The sequence below is a fragment of the Rutidosis leptorrhynchoides genome, chromosome 3 (genome assembly GCF_046630445.1).
Source record: "Rutidosis leptorrhynchoides isolate AG116_Rl617_1_P2 chromosome 3, CSIRO_AGI_Rlap_v1, whole genome shotgun sequence".
Lineage (NCBI taxonomy): Eukaryota > Viridiplantae > Streptophyta > Magnoliopsida > Asterales > Asteraceae > Rutidosis > Rutidosis leptorrhynchoides.
The window spans coordinates 212,607,898-212,632,209 of record NC_092335.1 but is presented as its reverse complement, the minus strand read 5'-3'; the positions used below and the strand labels follow the sequence as shown (position 1 = coordinate 212,632,209).

The 24,312-nt window shown below is 36.5% G+C and overlaps 2 protein-coding genes and 1 non-coding gene across 3 annotated transcripts; 1 reads left to right on the top strand and 2 right to left on the bottom strand.

Moving 5' to 3' along the window:
- Positions 1-6,781: 6,781 nt before the first annotated feature.
- LOC139903777 (small nucleolar RNA R71) lies at positions 6,782-6,888 on the bottom strand. The gene has a single exon (XR_011778570.1). It is a non-coding gene; the product is annotated as a small nucleolar RNA R71 (small nucleolar RNA).
- Positions 6,889-8,582: 1,694 nt separating this feature from the next.
- LOC139900805 (uncharacterized) lies at positions 8,583-8,990 on the top strand. Its single transcript, XM_071883558.1, has one exon. It carries the CDS (start codon positions 8,583-8,585, stop codon positions 8,988-8,990), a length of 408 nt encoding a protein of 135 aa, XP_071739659.1.
- A 12,814-nt stretch (positions 8,991-21,804) lies between these two features.
- On the bottom strand, positions 21,805-23,463 carry LOC139900804 (uncharacterized). Its single transcript, XM_071883557.1, has 4 exons — positions 23,362-23,463; positions 22,804-23,316; positions 22,383-22,725; positions 21,805-22,226 (listed from the first exon to the last, which is right to left on the bottom strand). Exons 1-4 carry the CDS (start codon positions 23,461-23,463, stop codon positions 21,805-21,807), a joined length of 1,380 nt encoding a protein of 459 aa, XP_071739658.1.
- Positions 23,464-24,312: the final 849 nt, after the last annotated feature.

Genomic DNA, 24,312 nt, shown 5'->3' with positions numbered 1-24,312 from the left:
GTATAAAAGTTTGAACGCGAAATATTATTATAATCAGTTTTTCATATAGAATTGTAGTAGTTGAATTGTATATTAGCTACTAAGTATGAACTTAACGGGTAGGTACTACCCGAATTTAAACTTATAAAACGCTAATATGAAGAAAAAGCTTTTATAAATGAGTTCATATTATGCTACGAAATACTATTAACTACTCTTAATATTCTGTATGATTAACTTGTTCCATTTGACTATTTTGAAGGAAATGGCACCGACTACTCGACACACCGTGAATATGAATGAAGAGGAATTCCGTACTTTTCTAGCTTCAAACATAGCCGCAGTACAGGCTGCGCTACATACCAACAATAACCTTGGATCTAGCAGTACAGGAAATCGTGTAGGATGCACCTACAAAGAATTCACTGCCTGCAAACCTTTAGAATTTGATGGAACCGAAGGACCTATCGGATTGAAACGGTGGACCGAGAAGGTCGAATCGGTGTTTGCCATAAGTAAGTGTACTGAAGAGGACAAAGTGAAGTACGCTACGCATACCTTCACAGGTTCTACGTTAACATGGTGGAATACCTATCTAGAGCAAGTGGGACAAGATGATGCTTACGCACTACCGTGGTCAGCATTCAAGCACTTGATGAATGAGAAGTACCGTCCCAGAACCGAGATCAATAAGCTCAAGACAGAACTTAGAGGGTTACGAACCCAAGGATTTGATATTACCACGTACGAAAGACAATTCTGTTCGAAGATGAGGAAGAGAAGATCGACGCGTTTGTGAAAGGATTACCGGAAAGAATCCAAGAAGATATAAGTTCACACGAGCCCACCTCCATACAACAGGCATGTAGAATGGCTCACAAACTAGTGAACCAGATTGAAGAAAGAATTAAAGAACAGACTGCTGAAGAGGCCAATGTGAAGCAAGTCAAAAGAAAGTGGAAGGAAAACGGTGATAAGAATCACCAATACAACAACAACAGCAATTACAACAATAATCGCAACAACTATCCTAACATTAGCAACATCAATCGCAACTACAACAAATGGCCCAACAACAACAATAACAACAACAACAGCATCAACTACAACAATCATCTTAACAACAATAATAACCGCAACAACAACAACAATCAGAAGCAGCTATGCCAAAGGTGTGAAAAGTATCACTCGGGGTTCTGCACCAAATTTTGCAACAAGTGTAAAAGAAATGGTCATAGCGCGGCGAAGTGTGAGGTCTACGGACCAGGGGTTAACAGAACGAAAGGAACAAATGGTGTCGGAACGAGTAATGGCGGAGCAAGTAGTGTCGGAGCAAGTTATGCCAATGTAGTTTGTTTTAAATGTGGAAAACCGGGCCACATTATTAGAAATTGCCCGAACCAGGAGAACACGAATGGACAAGGCCGCAGAAGAGTTTTCAATATTAATGCGGCAGAGGCACAGGAAGACCTAGAGCTTGTTACGGGTACGTTTCTTATTGACAATAAATCTGCTTACGTTTTATTTGATTCGGGTGCGGATAGAAGCTATATGAGTAGAGATTTTTGTGCTAAATTAAGTTGTCCATTGACGCCTTTGGATAGTAAATTTTTACTCGAATTAGCAAATGGTAAATTAATTTCAGCAGATAATATATGTCGGAATCGAGAAATTAAACTGGTTAGCGAAATATTTAAGATTGACTTGATACCAGTAGAGTTAGGGAGTTTTGATGTGATAATCGGTATGGACTGGTTGAAAGAAGTGAAAGCAGAGATCGTTTGTTACAAAAATGCAATTCGCATTATACGAGAAAAAGGAAAACCCTTAATGGTGTACGGAGAAAAGGGCAACACGAAGCTACATCTTATTATTAATTTGAAGGCACAAAAACTAATAAGAAAAGGTTGCTATGCTGTTCTAGCACACGTCGAGAAAGTACAAACTGAAGAAAAGAGCATCAATGATGTTCCCGTCGCAAAAGAATTTCCCGATGTATTTTCGAAAGAATTACCGGGATTACCCCCACATCGATCCGTTGAATTTCAAATAGACCTTGTACCAGGAGCTGCACCAATAGCTCGTGCTCCTTACAGACTCGCACCCAGCGAGATGAAAGAACTGCAAAGCCAATTATAAGAACTTTTAGAGCATGGTTTCATTCGACCAAGCACATCACCGTGGGGAGCTCCTGATTTGTTTGTCAAGAAGAAAGATGGTACATTCAGGTTGTGTATCGACTACCGAGAGTTGAACAAACTTACCATCAAGAACCGCTACCCACTACCGAGAATCGACGACTTATTTGATCAACTACAAGGCTCGTCTGTTTATTCAAAGATTGACTTACGTTCCGGGTATCATCAAATGCGGGTGAAAGAAGATGATATTCCAAAGACTGCTTTCATAACACGTTACGGTCATTACGAGTTTATGGTCATGCCGTTTGGTTTAACTAATGCACCAGCTGTGTTCATGGACCTTATGAACCGAGTGTGTGGACCATACCTTGACAAGTTTGTCATTGTTTTCATTGATGACATACTTATTTACTCAAAGAATTACCAAGAACACGGTGAACATTTGAGAAAGGTGTTAGAAGTATTGAGGAAGGAAGAATTGTACGCTAAATTTTCAAAGTGTGCATTTTGGTTGGAAGAAGTTCAATTCCTCGGTCACATAGTGAACAAAGAAGGTATTAAGGTGGATCCGGCAAAGATAGAAACTGTTGAAAAGTGGGAAACCCCGAAAACTCCGAAACACATACGCCAGTTTTTAGGATTAGCTGGTTACTACAGAAGGTTCATCCAAGACTTTTCCAGAATAGCAAAACCCTTGACTGCATTAACGCATAAAGGGAAGAAATTTGAATGGAAGGATGAACAAGAGAAAGAATTTCAGTTATTGAAGAAAAAGCTAACTACGGCACCTATATTGTCATTGCCTGAAGGGAATGATGATTTTGTGATTTATTGTGACGCATCAAAGCAAGGTCTCGGTTGTGTATTAATGCAACGAACGAAGGTGATTGCTTATGCGTCTAGACAATTGAAGATTCACGAACAAAATTATATGACGCATGATTTGGAATTAGGCGCGGTTATTTTTGCTTTAAAGACTTGGAGGCACTACTTATATGGGGTCAAAAGTATTATATATACCGACCACAAAAGTCTTCAACACATATTTAATCAGAAACAACTGAATATGAGGCAGCGTAGGTGGATTGAATTGTTGAATGATTACGACTTTAAGATTCGTTACCACCCGGGGAAGGCAAATGTGGTAGCCGACGCCTTGCGCAGGAAGGACAGAGAACCCATTCGAGTAAAATCTATGAATATAATGATTTACAATAACTTTACTACTCAAATAAAGGAGGCGCAACAAGGAGTTTTAAAAGAGGGAAATTTAAAGGATGAAATACTCAAAGGATCGGAGAAGCATCTTAATATTCGGGAAGACGGAACCCGGTATAGGGCTGAAAGGATTTGGGTACCAAAATTTGGAGATATGAGAGAAATGGTACTTAGAGAAGCTCATAATACCAGATACTCAATACATCCTGGAACGGGGAAGATGTACAAGGATCTCAAGAAACATTTTTGGTGGTCGGGTATGAAAGCCGATGTTGCTAAATACGTAGGAGAATGTTTGACGTGTTCTAAGGTCAAAACCTCGCAACGAAATCAATTAATATGGAACGTTTTTAATCAATAAGAATGGGACATTTCAGTAACCAACCCTGCCTTTGGGACTGTGATCAGTTGACTCAGTTCATTTAAGGAAAACAACAACTAAATCAGAGAACTGCATCTAGACAAGACTAAGAAAGAGATTCTCATGTGAAACCAATTGGCTCTGCTTAAAAGTGTAGAAACGCAGCTTGGACAGTTATCACAATACCTTGAAACCTGACCACAAGGAAGATTACCTAGTAATGCTATCCAAAATACCCACATAGAGGAAACTAAGCAAATGGATTCCATAATCCCCAAGAAGAACCACGGAGAAGGTCAGCTAGGCTCAAGGACAAAAAGACATATACTCAGAAGCTGCCCACTCAAACTCTAGTTCATATACCTTATCCTGGAAGTCTACTAGAAGAACCATCCTAGCTTGATACCTACAAACTTGACAAAATATTCCTCGACACCATGTCCAAAGTTCCCAACCAGAAGAGATACATTCGAAGACTTCTCTCTACAAAGGGAATGATACCAGATTCTAACAAAATTCCACTGAATGAAGAATGCTCGGCATTACTCAGAAACTCTCTACTGAAGAAACTAGGAGATACGGGCCGATTCATTTTCCCATGTTCAATCTACCAATTTGGAACCATTCATGCGCTAGCAGATTTAGGAGCAAGTATCAACCTAATTCTCTATTCTCTCCACAAGAGATTAGAGCTAGGAGACTTGTCACCAACCAAAATGACAATCCAACTTACCTATAACACCTCGTCAAAATCCATCAAAGGCGATTGATATTGCTCTAATTATACACGCATTATCTCGTAATATCTCCCTCATTTCATTCAGTTTTGAGGATCATTCGGCCCGAAAGTTGTTTATTTGCGCTAAATTGTCGGTTCAAGACTAAAAACTTGATTTGGTGCAAAATTGACCAAGTCTTAATCAAAAGAGGCAAAGAAAATGACAAGTGCAGAAATCAGCTCCAAAAGCGCCGCTCTTAATAGTAGAGCGCCACTCCTAATTGTCAAAAGCACCGCACCTCAGAGAAAAGTGATGTTCTTGTATACGTTTTGGCACCATTTTTCACCAGTAGACAAAAGCACCGCAATTCACCACAAAAGCGCCGCTCCTGAACCAAAAGCGGCACTCCTGTCGCTGTTCAGCCCAGAATTTTCAGCACTATAAAAGGAAAGAAATTAGGTCATTTCAAGGAGAGCTGCAATTCCATGTCTGATTTTCACTTCCAAAACCCTAATTTCATCATCCATTGGAGTTTGAAGGTGATTTGAAGGAGACAAGCTCAAGTTCCATCATAGTTTAGCTCTAGATCTTCTTCTCTTTCAATTTGGGTATCCACCTTTATTTCTCTAGTTTTGAATTGAATACTTGTAATAGATTAATATGATGTTTATTTGTATTTCAATGCTTATGATTAGTGTAATCTTAGCCATGCTTGGCTAATTTAATTGTGTTTGATTATCTATGAATCTCTAGTGTAAGGATTTGCCCTAAATCAATTGAATGAAGTTGTTTGAATGAAATATATTAGCAAGTGTTATTGTGTTAGCTATGAGGTCCATTGCTATGCATTGTTTTAGGCTTTACTTTGATTACTTAGATTGTGTAACTCTCTTAGTGTTTTGAGGAGTGAATTAATTTGTGCTTCAACACTTCAAGTGATCTAGACAACTAAATTAGGAATCTCAAGTGATTGTGTTCTTAATTTAGGTTGGTTTTCAATTGGCCTTTAGTCAACATAGTGGTGTTCGATTATCTAAAGTGATTTTGATAGTTGAAGGGTTTTAAGTGATTTCAACCCAAGCATAATCTAAATCACCGCTCATACTCAACTTGATCTTAGGATACAATGCTTATGTGAGTTTGCAAAGTGTAATATGATTAAGGTTTGGTAGTAATGCTAAACATTCAAAAGTTCAACAACTAATGCGATAGCAAATTGCGTAAAACGGGGCAATCCAAGCATATAGAGAATTAGGTAAGTGAACACTACTTAGTTAATTGATTTAGTCCTAAATACTTAGTTACTTGTTACTTGTTAAGTTTAAGTTTGTTTACTTGCACATGTTTTAGTTGTTAATTAAAATCAATCAAATCCCCCCCCCCCCAAATCAAAAAAACCCTAGGACAATTAATAGTTTTAATTATTCTGCTTACACCGCTCTCTTTGGACGAACTTGAAATGAATACTTACATAAAAAGTGCTATAATAATTGGGTTCTAAGTGCTCGTTAGTTGTGTGTGCTTATTTGTAGTGTTTGAATCTTGTATAAATTTGAGGGTAATTGATGTATTGTTCCACACACATCACACTTTCTTGGCGCCGCTTCCGGGGAGTGGTTAGCTAGTGGAATATTTGGTTTAAGCTTTTAATTGTTCGATCCTTTTGTAAGGGTTCACCCTTACAAAAGTTACTTTTCTTGTTTTTACTTTGTGTTTGGAAAACCGTTTGTGTTTGTGTTGTGATTGAAGGATATGTACTTTGGTGTATGAAAACAAGATCCTTAAAGGATCAAGAGTTTACACATCCATTTTCCTATCCGGAGAAACACGTGCACGAGGTTTACAAGCGTAGAGTAGCGAGGGTATTAAAAAGAAATTTCGAAGCTTTACCATTTTGTTTAAAAGAGATGGATCCTAACGGTCAACCAATTCACAATGAAGAGGGTGATCCAATCAACGAAATACCGGTTAATCAAGAGCAATAAGATGATACAAATGACACGCCGATGTGGAATGCTAGATTGGTGGCGCCTACCGTGGTACCTCCATCTATTACAAAACCACCAATTGGAGCCGATAATTAGAAGATTGGGAGAAAATTCTTCACAATGATCAAAGATATGTTCTTCCATGGGTTAATAGAAGAAAATCCTTTCGAACACATTCAACACTTTAATGATATTTGTGATATCTACAAAACCAAAGATGTCACCGATGACGCTTTTAAGTTAAGGGCATTCCCCTTTACACTTCAAGAAGATGCGAAAGCTTGGTTAAGGAATTTGCCACCCGATTCTATTAGGACTTTTCAAGATTTAACCGCTGCATTTATCAATCACTTCTTTCCGCCATCAAAGGTGGAACGACTTAGGATGGAAATTAATGAATTCACTCAATGGGGTGATGAGACTTTGTATGATGCATGGGTACGTTTCAAGAAGATGCTAAGAGCTTGCCCACCACATGGTTTGACTAAAAAGGAGTACATCAACACATTCTACTGGGGTACCAATGCTTTGACTAGACAATATCTTGATTCATCTTCGGGTGGAGTATTTATGTATAAATCGCCAAATGCGGCCGAAACTTTGCTAGAGGACATGTCGGTTAATACATACGAATGGGCACCTTCACCTCGAGATTTACCAAGGAAAAGTGTAGCATAAGTAGAGAGTGATAATGGGCAAGTCACACTTGCAAGCTTAAATAATCAATTTCAAATGTATAGGAAAGAGTTGAAAAAGCTACAAGACTCGATCATCGCGATGCAAGTAGGATGTCAAAGGTGCGAAGGGCCACATCTCACCAAGAATTGTCCCCAAATTAGTCAATGCAACCATATTGATCTAGATGACATTCCCATGAATTCGGATGCTCATGTCAACTACGTGAGCAATCAAAACTATCAACGGGGTGGAACATCAAATCAAGGCTACTACAATCCTAACCAAAAGCAAGTCTCGTTCATCAATCAAACTAATACACCACCCGGATTTACAAACCAAAACCAACACTGAAACCAAAGTTACAACAACAACTATAACCAAATCTGAAACAACAACTTTCAATACCAAAACCAACAACCATACAACAATCAATCTTATAACAACCAACCTAATCTGAATTATCAAAACAACCAAGGTTATAGTCAACCACAAAATAACCAAGGTTACAATCAACAACCTCCACAAAACACTCAACAATCCCAACCTTCGAAGAGCCTAGAGGAGATGATGCAAAATTATATCAAGAAGGTGGAATTAACCGAATCTTTTCTAACAAAAGAGAATGAGTTCTTGAAGCAAAAAATATGAATCCAACAAGCCTCATTTCAAAACCTTGAAAGTACCATTGGAAGACTTTCAAATCAAGTTACCGAAAGACCACAAGGAACTTTACCTTCAAACACTCAAGTTAACCCAAACAACATTTACAACAACAATCGAAACAACCAACACTCCTAACAACACCAAAAAAACCAAAATCACACTAGCACGAGAGTTTTTCCTGTCGAGAGCAACACAACCAATCAAAACAACAACCAAGCCAGTTCATCAAATCTCAATAATAATTATGCTCAAGTGAACTCGATTGCTTCAACCAAAGAGGATCAACTCGAATACCCTCATTTTTACTCATTCAACGTTAGAGAGGACGAGTTTGATTTGGGTGAAGCATTGGAAATCGATACAATGGATTTTGGGGAATTTAAATTTTCGGTTGATTCGAAAGATGCAAAGTTCATTCCTATCAAGTTAAAAGTGTAATGTCCATGGAGGCTGCCGAGTCGACATGCGAGGAATTAAAGTGTGATTTTAAGTGAATCAAATTTGGAAAAGTCGAAAAGGACTTACATGCAAAGGAGCAAAGGAACGAGGTCGAGGTTTTTGCTACATCAACCAAGGAGAAAAATGAGACACCGGTCTCACATCCTCAACCATTGAATCCTACACATCTAAAGGATGTGGATTGTAAGTCAACTCTAACCGATAACGAAAACATTTATGTTAAACTCCCATTAGCGGAGGTGCTTGAGAATATGCCCAATTATGGAAAATTTTTGAAGACACTTATGGCCATAAAGCGAGATGTTGAGCAAAATCCACCGCTTTCTTGAAAAAGGAGTGTGATAGGATTTTAAAGAAGTGTAACCTACCATAAAAAATGGGTGATCCCGGACCTTTCCTTATCCCTTGTAATGTGAACGGGTCAGAGATGTTTACATCTTTAGCCGACTCGGGGGCTAGAATTAATTTTATGGCCTATTCTATTTGCCGAAGACTAGACCTAGGTGACCTTTCACCTACTACAATGGGAGTAAAGTTAATTTATCAATCCATTAGCTCTAGTGTGGGGATTGGCGAAAACCTAATTGTGAAGGTAGGGGACATGGAATTTCCAATTGATTTTGTCATTGTCGATATTAAGAAAGACCCGGTTGTACCCCTTGTTTTGGGAAGGCCATTCTTGGTAATCGCGGGTTTTTTCTTTGACTTTAGAACCGGGAAATTAACTCTTAGAGACAAGGCCAAATGCATGAGCATACGAAGCAAATATGTTAAATCGTCATGAACACCCTTGACCACATCACAAATTGTTGTTAGTGTGCAATGCATCATAAGCACAAAACAAGTTGGTTCATCAACTAAATGTGGTGGGGGATTGACCAAAGGAACCCCAAGGAAGCCCAAAGATCAAATTGACATTATTGATAAGTCCATGAGGAAATTGTATGGACGGGTACATCGGGCTTCATCCAAAAGGGATGCACATTTGAGAAAACGCCTAGTTTTGAACTTGTCAAAATGTGAAAAAGTCAAACTCAAGGGGTATATTAATGAAGCTAAAGTAACAAAGGATTAGTTAGTGTTAATTCTAGATGATGGTCATCATGAAAACGTTTCCCTTAGTTCAAAGGGAGGGGATGTTTACCACCCCGGTATTATTTGAAATTTCAAGAGGATGGGAGTCGGGTGATAGACTCATTAAAAAACTTTCCGCAATCATGTACATAAATTCTTTTAGTTGCATTGCATTTAGGATTGTATGATATTCCTTTTGTTAGTTGCATTTCCATGTAGTTGCATTTCATGCATATGGGTAAACTGGAAAATACCAAAAATAGTTTGTGAACGGGTCAAAATGAACTTAAAACTGAAAAAAAACTGCATTCAGGCACAAAAACGGCGTTTTTTTATCTAGAAGCGGCGCTTTTGCTCTTAAAAAATGGCGCTCATGTTTCAAAAAGCTACGCTTTTGATTGAGTTTTGGGAGAACAAAAATGGACAGTAGGAAAGAGCGACGCTTTTCTTTGACAGGAACGACGCTTTTGAATTAAAAGCGGTGCTCCTGGACCTGTGTACTTAAACTCTCTGCACGACCAAGCACTTTACCTTTTCACCCACAACTCATGTTTTGTCTCTAATAGCGGCTGTAACAACCCGACTTTTTCCGTTTACTATCGTTACTTGTCCGTTTAGTATTTAACGGTGTTCACTTAGACTTGTGTGTTTAATAGAATTAAATGCATACTTATTCGAGAGGTTCTTGAATTAATAGGTTATATTAATTTATGAATTTATTTCGGAAGGTGAAATAACTAAAAAACTTTACGATTAAGTTAATCGCCTAGAAAGCTTTTTAGTTTACGCAACTCACAAAAATGACGAAATAATTATTTTCAATAATTATTAACTTTAAGAAAAACTAATTTAATTTATTATTTATTTAATGAATTAAATCCGGTGATTTTGTTTCAACGACTAGTTTCCGGAGACCCGGTACGGTTAACAGCATGCGAAACGGACCACGCGCATTCAAGTAAATAAGCAAAACGTGCCCAGGACACCCCTAGGTGGGCCATTCGGCCGAACCCTCCCCCACATACCCCTTATGGACTAAACTTTGGGCTTATGTTTAATTAGGGATTAAATTAAGGCCCTAAATCTAACTATAAATAGAAGCTTAATCCCATAAACCCTCCCCTTTATTTTTTTGGCCGATTATTTGCTCTCCCCTCCCCCCTTTGTGTCGTCGCCCTTCACCACCACAAAATCACCATCAAAGCTTGGAATTTAACAGAGTCTCGTGCATTAACGTTGATCCCCTTGTCGTTCTCTACGCGATTGTGTGAACAATTTGATATTTTAAGGTATAACTAGTAACCCTAATTTTATTAATTCAGTTTTTTGTTCAATTACATAGTGTAATCAAGTCTAATGCTCAATAGTGGTGTCTAGTGTTGTATTTATCATTTGATTGCTTAATTAACGTTGTATGTACGAAAAACGAATTTGTTTCTTGTTGATCTGATTTAATTGACATGAGATCTGATCTTGTAATATGTTTAAATAGAAAGATATCTAAAAGTTATTAATTTTAGACTTCGATTTTGAGTGATTTCGTTATCGTATGCTTAAGATATGCTAAATCGAAGATTTGACTAGGTTATGTGCATAATCCGAATTTTTTGAGTTGTATGCTTTGTGTTTTAGCTTATATAAAGTGTACTACTGTATTCTTTATGAAAATTTATTCAATTTAGACTTAAGATTTGCGTCAAAAGGTTATGTAATGCTCCTGTTATGTCAAAACGAAGATTTGGTTTTTAAGGTGAGCTGAATCGTTTTTCAAAGTTACATAAAAATTGTTAGAGTGAACTAGGAGTTGATTGAGAGTTTGATATATTGAAATATGTTAGTATCTATGTTACTTGACATGTTTCATTTGTATGCAAACTTGCGAGAATGTGATTTGCCATGAGATATATTCTCTTCTAAATGATATGTCTGTTTGATGAACAAAAATGATGAGTCTGTAAAGGTTTGCAAAATTGTACAAATTGGCTAAAGAAATGTTTCTGATTATTTATCAATAAAATTTTGAGATGTTTTGAGATGACTCCAATTGGCCGTTTGTCAAAATCTATTTTCTATATTTTCTGAGAAATATTTCAAAACTGATGCGCGTGCTGAAACTGATTTAGTAAACCGTAATTAGACCCCTTCTGACTTCTAACTTTTATTTATTGTATGAGGCTTTGGCTGGACTTTTTGGAATCTATTTTAAGTGTATTTAAGATCTGGAGTTTTTTATGATTTAATGATTTATGTGCTATGAGCTATAGTTGGATCTTTCTACGACGTACGAATTTCTAAGGCGTGCTTTAAGGTGCAAAAGTGCAATATGATTAATTATGACTCGTAAATTGATACTTAACCTAGATTTGACTTATTGATCATGTTTGCATGACCTATTGAGATTTTTGACTTTAGTTGACCACTTTGACTGAGTTGACTTTTGGTTTGACTTTGGTTGACTTTTGTTTACTTGCTTGGATTAGTTGACTTTTACTTGTTCGTTGAGTCAGTCTGAGCACTAGGACTTTGCGTACACAATGGGTTGATATGGTTTGACCTATAAGTGCATACTTAAGATGATTTACTTATTTAGGTTGCGTTTTTCAGTCGAGATAGTTCGACAACCGTACGTTTTGCTAAGAAATTACAAGTGCTTTTGCTAAGGTGAGTCTACAGTCCCTACTACATTTTTACAGGGATGAGATGCATGCTTTTTCCAAATATTTTATATATTAGGCACAAGTAACTTACAAAGAATATACATATGAGTTCAGATCAAAAATCCCTTATCTTGATTATATTAGTTACTTTGTAAGCTCGACTTATAGGGACGGTACCGTTAGGTTTGACAAATCTCGCCTAAACATGACAGGCGTCTATTCTGTTGTTACTCTACACTTGATTGGTGTAGCGCAATGATAGGGTAAACTAAAGACGTGTGCTCGGCTCACGCAAAGGTTAAAGCTTTATAATCAAGTGCTCATGATAATGTATACTTTTCCTATGATGTTTTCTAAGAAAATCTTGTGGCCTAACTTACGAAATAATTTACTAAACCTGTAGTTTCACTCAACGTTTTTCATTGACGTTTGCTGTTTGCTAAAGTGATTATGCTGTTTGCCGCTAGAACTGGAATGCGTCCAGCATATTTTATCGTTTTATTTCAAGAACAAATATTCGCATTAAAACTATTTTATTTGAGATGATCATATACATAGTCGTTTACCAGTTACATTTTCATTAATAAATGACTTTGATTCGATAATTAATGCGAATACTTTTCGAAAACGTCTCATATAGAGGGCATGACCGCTAAACTGTGGGACCAGGAGTTAATATTCCGTTAGTAGATTCTGACGGGGTATTACATTTGGTATCAGAGCAGATCGGTTACCTAGGACTAGACTGCATTAGAGAGTTGAACATTAGGACATCTATTGAGTCTAGACTGTAACCTTAGACTTGTTAAGTTACATAAACCCTAGTTAAACTAATTGCTAAGCTACTTGATTTCTATAATGACATGATTACTAGATGAACTAACTTTGTGTTTTCTTTGAGTGCTAGATGACTTCTTACAATCCTATTATTCTTACCGACTTCGACACGGAATCCGAGGAAACCATGCAAGCGCAAGGAAATATGATATTCGAGTTTGTAGATGATACCGAGTTGGAACCCTAAATGGAAACCGAGCACGAGGATGAGCCCAAGGAAAAAGAACCAGAAGAGGATCCCGAGGAAGACTCGGAGCCCGAATCCGAATCCAAACCTGACTTACCTGATTCGCTCCAGTTACCTTTTGTTAATCCCGACTATGTTAACCCCTACGGACTGAGAGGCCACTGTAGGATACCGAAAGGACCTGCTCGAACTAGAAACCCATTTTACAAGAGTTTTCGCTATGATAACCAGTCACTTGAGATGTGTCACCGTTTTCATCCCTATGATGCTTCTACATCTACTTCTAAACCTAGTACCTCCACTGCTGCAGCAAATGACAACAACCCTAGTGGCCTCACGTTGCGAGTCGAAAACTTGGAGAAGATGGTCGAGTATTTGTTGATGGAGCTTCAAAAACGCAAATGAAATGTCCCGTTCATATTGATTATAAATGTTCCATATTAATTGATTTCGTCGCGAGGTTTTGACCTCTATATGAGACGTTTTTCAAAGACTGCATTCATTTTAAAAACAACCATAACCTTTATTTTATCTATAAAGGTTTAAAAAGCATTACGTAGATTATCAAATAATGATAATCTAAAATATACCGTTTACACAAGACCATTACATAATGGTTTACAATAAGAATATATTACATCAAAAATAAGTTTCTTGAATGCAGTTTTTACATAATATCATACAAGCATGGACTCCAAATCTTGTCCTTATTTTAGTATGCAATAGCGGAAACTCTTAATAATCACCTAAGAATAAACATACTTAAAACGTCAACAAAAATGTTGGTCAGTTATAGGTTTAACCTATATATTATCAAATCATAATAATAGACCACAAGATTTCATATTTCAATATACATCCCATACATGATTTCATATCTCTATGTATGGGATGTATATTGAAATATGAAATCTTGTGGTCTATTATTATGATTTGATAATATATAGGTTAAACCTATAACTCACCAACATTTTTGTTGACGTTTTAAGCATGTTTATTCTCAGGTGATTATTAAGAGCTTCCGCTATTGCATACTAAAATAAGGACAAGATTTGGAGTCCATGATTGTATGATATTATGTAAAAACTGCATTCAAGAAACTTATTTTTGATGTAATATATTCTTATTGTAAACCATTATGTAATGGTCGTGTGTAAACGGTATATTTTAGATTATCATTATTTGATAATCTACGTAATGCTTTTTAAACCTTTATAGATAAAATAAAAGTTATGGTTGTTTTAAAAATGAATGCAGTCTTTGAAAAACGTCTCATATAGAGGTCAAAACCTCGCGATGAAATCAATTAATATGGAACGTTTATAATCAATATGAACGGGACATTTCAGTTGGTATCCGAGCGTTGGTCTTAGAGAACCAGAAAATTACATTAGTGTGTCTTACCGAGTTTGTTAGGATGCATTAGTGAGTCTGGACTTCGACTATGTTTTTCTTCAAAAACGATTGCTTAACATTTTTTGTTGGAAACTATATATTATTAACATGTAAATATTATGTGATATATTAATCTCTTAATGTGTTTGATATTGTGTGATAGATGTCTACCTCTAGTACAAATCCCATTGATTCACCTAATAATAATGAAGAGACGAATATATTTTGGGAAGATTCACAAATTCCCGAAGAGGAATCGGAAGAAGAGGAAACGGAAGAGGAGGAACCGGAAGAAGAGGAACCAGAAGAGGAGGAATCGGAAGAGGAGGAACCAGAAGAAGAGGTTCCGGAGGAAGAAATATTGATACCTATAGTAAATCGATTAAATAAAAGAAAATCCTCAACCAATGGACCAAAGTTAATAATGGTCAATGGTGTTTCCGCCGAGGAAGCAAAATATTGGGAAGATTACCAATTTTCCGATGAATAGGATCCCGATGAGGATTCTGATGATGTTATAGAAATTACCTCGACCCAATTTAATAAAGCGAAAGAAAATAATAATGGAAAAGGTATAAAAATAGAGAAACCCGATTCCAACCCCGATGAACTTTATATGTATCGACAACATCCGTATTTCCTAAAATGTAACAATGACCCGGGAACCTCTAAACAACCAGGTTTTTCTAAACCATTGTGGGAAACGACGGCTCGTATTAGAGGAACACCATATATTCCTAGAAAATTAGGAAAGCGAACCAAGTCCGAAGAAGAAGAAACCAGTGATTCATATTAGAGGGTTGTAATCATGTTGTGTATTATATGTATTGTAGTGTGCTTGTACTTTTATGTTCTATGTAAAAATTGCGTGTATTGTTTGTTAATTATCTTTTACGAATCTAATCCTTGTCTATGTTACAGTATAAAAATAAAATTGACGTTAAGGGTAGACAACTGAATATTTTAGAAGATCTACCAGAGGATATGATTGAGGAAATCTTGTCTAGAGTCGGTCAGAACTCATCAGCACAATTAATTATGGCAAAATTAACTTGTCAAACATTTGAAAGACTTTCCAGAAATGCGTTAGTTTATAAAAGGCTTTCCTTTGATAGGTGGGGTATATCACATTGGGGAGACTGTAAGTTACACCGTGTTTTCTTTAAAGCGTTAAATGCGGGGAACCCAAATTTAATTTTACGCTACGGGTTAAGAACCTATTTTGACTCAACATATCCCAACATAGGATTTCATGAATTAGAAAGAGCTTCTAACATGCAACATAAAGAAGCATGTTATGCTTACGGGTTAGTGTTGTTAGCTTCTTACCAAAGTGAGAAAAAGAACATCGGATTGCAACTTTTAAATAAGACCTTCCCACAAGTGACGGATTCAGTAGTTGGAGTGAGAAACAAAGTTTTTAGATTATTACGGGGCTGTTGGACATTACGAAACCCTCGTCCTTTTGACGACATTACAACATGCTGCCTAGCCAATGGTCATAACGGTTATTTTCCACAAGACCAAGGATGGGAAGTCGTCTTAGTAAAACCAGAATGCATGACTTGTTTCTGGACTTAGGAATTACGTGTCTTTATTTCCTTTGCTGAACAACTTGCGTATTAACTAGATTTATCTTCAAAACTGTCATGTATCATAGTGTACTATATTTCATGTTATATGTAATATAGCGAAGTTGTAAGTTTGAAGAATATTTGTATGTGATATATTATTATAATCAATTTTTCATATGGAATTTTAGTAGTTGAATTGTAATTAACTACTAAGTATGAACTTAACGGGTAGGTAGTACCCGAATTTAAACTTATAAAACGCTAATATAAAGAAAAAGCTTTTATAAATGAGTTCATATTATGCTACGAAATATTATTGACCACTCTTAATATTCTGTATGATTAACTCGATTCAGTTGGCTATTTTGAAGGAAATGGCACCGACTACTCGACACACCATGAATATGAGCGAAGAGGAATTTTGTACCTTTCTTACTGCAAACATAGCCGCAGTACAGGCTGCGCTACATACCAACAATAACTCTGAATCTAGCAATGCAGCTAACGACACAAGAAATCGTGTAGGATGCTCCTACAAAGAATTTACTGCCTGCAAACCTTTGGAATTTGATGGAACCGAAGGACCAATTGGATTGAAACGGTGGACCGAGAAAGTCGAATCGGTGTTTGCCATATGTAAGTGTACTAAAGAAGACAAAGTTAAGTACGCTACGCATACCTTCACAGGTACTGCGTTAACGTGGTGGAACACCTATCTTGAACAGGTAGGACAAAATGCTGCTTACGCACTACCGTGGTCGGCATTCAAGAAATTGATGAACGAGAAGTACCGTCCTAGAAACGAAGTTAATAAACTCAAGGCAGAACTTAGAGAGTTACGAACACAAGGTTTCGATGTTGCCACATATGAACGACGATTCATAGAGTTGTGCCTATTGTGTCCGGGAGCATTCGAAGATGAAGAAGAGAAGATCGATGCGTTTGTAAAAGGGTTACCAGTAAGGATTCAAGAAGATGTGAGTTCACACGAGCCCGCTTCTATGCAGAAGTCAAGTCGAATGGCTCTTAAACTTATAAATCAGATTGAGGGAAGAATTAAAGAGCAGGCGGCCGAAGAAGCCAACACGAAACAACTCAAGAGGAAGTGGGAGGAAAATGGTGACAAGAGCCACCAGTACAACAACAACAACAACAACAATTACAACCATAATCGCAACAACTATCCCAACAACCGCAACAACAATCGCAACAATAACCGCAATCCTAACAATAACTACAACAAACATCCCAACAACAACAACTACAACAACCATTTCAACAACAATAACAACCCCAACAACAACCTCAATAAAAAACAACGGCAACAAAAACCAAAAATAGCCATGTCATAGGTGTGAAGAAAATTATCAGGGGTTTTGCACGACATTTTGCAACAGGTGTAAAAGAAATGGTCATAGTGCGACAAAGTGTGAGGTCTACGGACCAAAGTTTAACAGAACTAAAGGAACAAATAATGTCAGAACAAGTAATGCTGAAATGAATAGTGTCGGAGCAAGTAATTACAACGCTGTTTGTTATAAATGTGAAAAACCGGGCCACATTATTAGAAATTGCCCGAATCAGGGGAATACTAATGGACAGAGCCGTTGAAGAGTTTTCAATATTAATGCGGCAGAAGCACAGGAAGACCTGGAGCTTGTTACGGGTACGTTTCTTATTGACGATAAATCTGCTTATGTTTTATTTGATTCGGGTGCGGATAGAAGCTATATGAGTAGACAATTTTGTACTAAATTAAGTTGCCCATTGATGCCTTTGGATAGTAAATTTTTACTCGAATTAGCAAACGGTAAATTAATTTCAGCAGATAATATATGTCGGGAGAGAGAAATTAAACTGGGGGATGAAACGTTTAAAATTGATTTAATACCAGTTAAGTTAGGGAGTTTTGATGTAATAATTGGCATGGACTGGTTGAAAAAGGTGAGAGCAGAGGTCGTTTGTTACAAAAATGTGATTCGCATTATGCGTGAAAAAAGAAAACCTTTAATGGTGTACGGAGAAAAGAACAACGCGAAATTAAATCTTATTAGTAGTTTGAAGGCGCAAAAACTAATAAGAAAAGGTTGTTACGTCATTCTAGCACACATCGAGGAAGTTAAACCTGAAGAAAAGAACATCAGTGATGTTCCCGTCGCAAAAGAATTTCCCGATGTATTTCCGAAAGAATTACCGGGATTACCCCCACATCGATCCGTTGAATTTCAAATAGACCTTGTACCAAAAGCTGCACCAATAGCTCGTGCTCCATACAGACTTGCATCCAGCGAAATGAAAGAATTACAAAGTCAGTTACAGGAACTTTTAGAGCGTGGTTTCATTCGACCAAGCACATCACCATGGGGAGCTTCTTTTTTCTTTGTCAAGAAGAAAGATGGTACATTCAGGTTGTGTATCGACTACCTAGAGTTGAACAAACTTACCATCAAGAACCGCAACCCACTACCGAGAATCGACGACTTATTTGATCAACTACAAGGCTAGTCTATTTATTCGAAGATCAATTTACGTTCTGGATATCATCAAATGCTGGTGAAGGAGGATGTATTCCAAAGACTACTTTTAGGACGCGTTACGGTCATTACGAGTTTATGGTTATGCCGTTTGGATTGACTAACGCACCAGCTATGTTCATGGACCTCATGAACCGAGTGTGTGGGCCATATCTTGAAAAGTTTGTCATTGTTTTCATCGATGACATACTTATTTACTCGAAGAATGATCAAGAGCACGAAGAACATTTGAGAAAAGTGCTAGAGTTGCTGAGAAAAGAAAAACTGTACGCTAGGTTTTCAAAGTGTGCATTTTGGTTGGAAGAACTCCATTTTATGAATCTAAATAGAAAAAGTATAGGTTGATAGTCGGAAATATAAGTTACAAGTCGTTTTTGTAGGAGGTAGTCATTTCAGTCGAAAGAACGACGTCTTGATGACCATTTTGAAAAACATACTTCCACTTTGAGTTTAACCATGATTTTCGGATATAGTTTCATGTTCATAAGAAAAATCATTTTCCCAGAAGAACAACTTTTAAATCAAAGTTTATCATAGTTTTTAATTATCAAACCAAAAACAGCCCGCGGTGTTACTACGACGGCGTATGTCCGGTTTTACGGTGTTTTTCGTGTTTCCAGGTTTAAAATCATTAAGTTAGCATATCATATAGATATAGAACATGTGTTTAGTTGATTTTAAAAGTCAAGTTAGAAGGATTAACTTTTGTTTGAGAACAAGTTTAGAATTAACTAAACTATGTTCTAGTGATTTCAAGTTTAAACTTTCGAATAAGATAGCTTTATATGTATGAATTGAATGATGTTATAAACATCATTACTACCTCAAGTTTTGTGGATAAACCTACTGGAAAAGAGACAAATGGATCTAGCTTCAAAGGATCCTTGGATGGCTTGAAAGTTCTTGAAGCAGAATCATGACACGAAAACAAGTTCAAGTAAGATCATCACTCGAAATAAGATTGTTATAGTTATAGAAATTGAACCAAAGTTTGAATATGTGTATTACCTTGTATTAGAAAGATATCTTACTGTAAATAAGAAATATTTCTTGAGGTTGGATGATCATTTTACAAGATTGGAAGTAAGCTAGCAAACTTGGGAGTATTCTTGATTTTATGAAACTATAACTTATAGAATTTATGAAGAACACTTAGAACTTGAAGATAAAACTTGAGAGAGATCAATTAGATGAAGAAAATTGAAGAATGAAAGTGTTTTTAGGTGTTTTTGGTCGTTGGTATATGGATTAGATATAAAGGATGTGCAATTTTATTTACATGTAAATAAGTCATGAATGATAACTAATATTTTTGTAATTTTATGAGATATTTCATGCTAGTTGCCAAATGATGGTTCCCACATGTGTTAGGTGACTCACATGGGCTGCTAAGAGCTAATCATTGGAGTGTATATACCAATAGTACATACGTCTAAAAGCTGTGTATTGTACGAGTACGAATACGGGTGCGTACGAGTAGAATTGTTGATGAAACTGAACGAGGATGTAATTGTAAGCATTTTTGTTAAGTAGAAGTATTTTTATAAGTGTCTTAAAGTCTTTCAAAATTGTATGAATACATATTAAAACACAACATGTATATACATTTTAACTGAGTCGTTAATTCATCGTTAGTCGTTAGATGTAAATGTTGTTTTGAAACCTTTAGGTTAACGATCTTGTTAAATGTTGTTAACCCATTGTTTATTATATCTAAAGAGATGTTAAATTATTATATTATCATGATATTACGATATATTAATATATCTTAGTATGATATATATATATATAGTTAAATGTTGTTACAACGATAATCGTTACATATATGTCTCGTTTCGAAATCATTAAGTTAGTAGTCTTGTTTTTCATATGTAGTTCATTGTTAATACACTTAATGACATGTTTACTTATAATTTATCATTATTAAAAATAGTGTATCAATATCTTAATTTGATTCATATGTATTTAGTAAGACGTTGTTTAACGATAATCGTTATATATATCATTTCGAGTTTCTTAATTCAATAAACTCAATTTTATGTATATAACTCATTGTTAAAATACCTAATGAGATACCTACTTATCATAATATCATGTTAACTATATATATAATCATATATATGTCATCACATAGTTTTTACAAGTTTTTACGTTCATGAATCACCTATCAACTTGGGTGATCAATTGTCTATATGAAACCTATTTCAATTAATCAAGTCTTAACAAGTTTGATTGCTTTACATATTGGAAACATTTAATCATGCAAATATAGTTTTCATTTAATATATAATCATGGAAAAGTTCGGGTCACTACAATCCATAAGCAATCACCTTCGTATGCTGCATCAACACTCAACCAAAACCCTATCGCAAAGTGTCGCAGTAAACCACGAAATCCTCAGTTCCTTCGGGTAAAGACAAAATTGGTGCAGTCGTCAACTTCTCTTTTAATAACTGGAATGCAGCTTCATGCAACTCTGTCCATTCATACTTCTTACCCTTATGAGTCATTCATACTTCTTACCCTTATGAGTCAATGCTGTTAACGGTGGGGCAATAGTAGAAAATCCTTCAATGAATCTTCTATAATAACCGACGAGATCTAAGAATTGTCGTATTTGTGTTGGTGACTTAGGAGTCTCCCATTTCTTAACCATCTCTATCTTCGCATGATCAACTTGAATACCATTGACACCTACGATATGACCCAAAAATTGCACTTCTTGCAGCCAAAAGTCACATTTCGAAAATTTCACGTACAACTGCTCCTTCCTGAGCATCTCTAGTAACAAACGGAGATGTTGTTCATGTTCCTTCTCACTCTTGGAGTATACCAGAATATCATCGATGAACACAAAAACAAACTTGTCTAGATATCGCTTACACACACGGTTCATGAGATCCATGAACACAGCCGGTGCATTCGTCAATCCAAACGGCATTACAGTAAATTCATGATGACCATAGTGTGTCCTAAACGCTATCTTCGGTATATCTGCCTCTTTCACTCTCATCTGATGATAACCTGATCTCAGATCGATCTTAGAGTAACACGCCGATCATTGCAATTGATCAAATAAATCATCAATCCTCGACAACGAATATCTATTCTTGATAGTTAACTTATTCAACTCCCTGTAGTGAATACAGAGTCTCATAGATCCATCCTTCTTCTTCACAAACAGTACTGGAGCTCCCCATGGCAACGAGCTCGGTTGAATGAATCCTTTGTCTAAAAGCTCTTGCAGCTGATTAGACAACTCTTGCAATTCTGGTGGTGCAAGTCTATACGGTGCACACACTACTGGTGCTGCTCCGGGAATTAAATAAATCTAAAACTCTACATCTCTACGTGGAGGTAATCCGGGTAACTCATCGAGAAAACATCAGGAAATTCTCTAACAATGAGCACATCTTCAACTTTCTTGCCTTCAGATTCAGTTTTGCTAGCATGAACTAGCATAGCAAGATAACCCTTTCTCATGTGCTTTTTCACCTTCAAACAGTTAATAAAATGTAACGGCATATTGCTTCGTTCTCTATACACCATTAGAGGTTCACCTTCAATAACCGGAATGCGAATTGCCTTCTGATAACAAACGATGTCGGCCCTATTCTCGGCTAACCAATCCATTCCAACAACAAGGTTGAAACTTCTTAGCTTAATCGGTATCACATCTATCTTAAATGACATTCCAGCCAATGTCAAAGTACAACCACAGTAAACCTTATCAGCACTTATTAGATTACCATTCCCTAGTTCTATAGAGTATAAGTTTTCTAATGACGATACAAGATTCTTAAGATTATGGCAAAAATCTCTAGACAGAAAACTTCTATCAACTCTAGAATCGAAAACTACATAAACATGTTGATTATCGAGAAGAAACGTACCCGTGACTAGCTTAGGATCATCACGAGCTTCATTAGAGTTAATGTTGAAAGCCCTTCCTCTAGCAGGTTCAGCAGTCTTACTAGTAGTTGGACAATCCTTCCGGAAATGACTTTCTTTTCTGCACCCATAACACATGTTCGTACCAGCTCTACACTTGATAGCCACATGTCCATTCTTCTTACACTTATCACACATCTTCATATAATCTCCTGGGTGATGCCTATTACACTTAGCACACAACGATAACTTTCCCTTATAACCAGAACTAGCATTCGGAGTTGCAGTGTTACCCTTAGCAGTATCTTGTTTCTTAAATGGCTGCTGGTTGAAATTCTTCCCCGAGTTGTTATTATTGTTCCATTTCCTCTTGTTATCATAAGTTTTAGTCTTAGTTAAGGCATGAGTCTTTCCTCGCTATTCAACTTGGTCTATCAACTCACTAGCCTTCTCAACAGCCTCTTGTATAGTTCTCGGCTTCGAAGTAGTCACACCACTTTGAATATTCTCGGTCAAACCTTTCACATAAAGAATGATCTTGCGGCGTTCAGGAGTAACCATATACAGACACATGAGAGCAAGCTCAAAGAATCTCTTGTTGTAACTGGCCAGATTGTTACCCACTAGCTTCAAGTTTTGGAGTTCCCGCTCCATCTTAATAGTTTCAGTGTAGTGACAATACTCTTCGATCATCCGTCGTTTCAAATCCTCCCATGGAATCTCAAAATCCTGATCCATACCTACGGAATTTGCATAAGTATTCCACCATGTTAAAGCGCCATCAGATAGCTTACATGATGCAAACTTCGTTCTATCCGCATCTCTACAACCGCTGATACGTAAAACAGACTCAAGTTTCTCAAACCAGCGAGTTAAACCAACTGGACCTTCGGTGCCATTAAACGAGTGTGGTTCACAACTCAAGAAAGCCTTATACGTACACCCTGCTTGTCCATTGTTCTGAGTATTAGTTGCATCTTGGTTTCACTAATTAGTAGCGTTCACATTGTTATTGGTGGTTCCATTACGGAGTTCTGCCACAGCCTCAGTCAATCCTTCGGAGATCCACTGACTAACATCAGCTTGGGAAACTGGCTTGGGCGGCATTATCTTTCTGGTCAAGATAACACATTCGGTTAGCGTCAATGAAATCGACATATAAAAATTATACTAGCAACGGAGTGATGCATAGTAGATAATATTAAATCATAGTGATTCTAGTAGGACTAGTGGTAAGTAATAGCGATACATAGCGTTTAGTAGTAGTAGTAGTAGTAGTAAGAACAATGTACACTAGTAGCATTATCACTAATTAACAGTAGTAGTAGCAACACTAAGCATGATCAATCATTAATAAACCCAACACTTAATGTAATAAAAATCTTGTCCAAACATCATGCATAACCAATGTAAGTAACATATCTCCCATGTCATACGCAAAACCACATAAGTAAAACCACATCTAGCAATGTATGTGTGAATATCAAATAATTAACAATAATATTCAAATAGTATTCAATAGCGTGGAACAAGTCTAAACAAGCGATCCCTATTTGCTGTAGTGACCCGAACTTTTCAATGATTATATATTAAATGAAAACTATATTTGCATGATTAAATGTTTCCAACATGTTAAGCAATCAAACTTGTTAAGACTTGATTAATTGAAATAGGTTTCATATAGACAATAGATCACCCAAGTTGACCGGTGATTCATGAACGTTAAAACTTGTAAAAACTATATGATGACATATATATGATTATATATATAGTTAATATGATATTATGATAAGTATGTATCGCATTAGGTATTTTAACAATGAGTTATATACATAAAATTGAGTTTATTGAATTAAGAAACTCGAAATGATATATATAACGATTATCGTTAAACAACGTCTTACTAAATACATATGAATCATATTAAGATTTTGATACACTATGTTTAATCATGAT

What these genes read in the sequence shown, in the direction of transcription:
- LOC139900805 (XM_071883558.1), top strand. Translation starts at nt 8,583, where the DNA reads ATGGGTGATCCCGGACCTTTCCTTATCCCTTGTAATGTGAACGGGTCA.
- LOC139900804 (XM_071883557.1), bottom strand. Translation starts at nt 23,463, where the DNA reads ATGCCGCCCAAGCCAGTTTCCCAAGCTGATGTTAGTCAGTGGATCTCC. An exon ending in TACAAGAGGCTGTTGAGAAG is followed by an intron (nt 22,726 to 22,803) that starts GCTAGTGAGTTG and finishes TATGATAACAAG; the next exon opens with AGGAAATGGAACAATAATAA. An exon ending in CATTAACTCTAATGAAGCTC is followed by an intron (nt 22,227 to 22,382) that starts GTGATGATCCTA and finishes TATACTCTATAG; the next exon opens with AACTAGGGAATGGTAATCTA.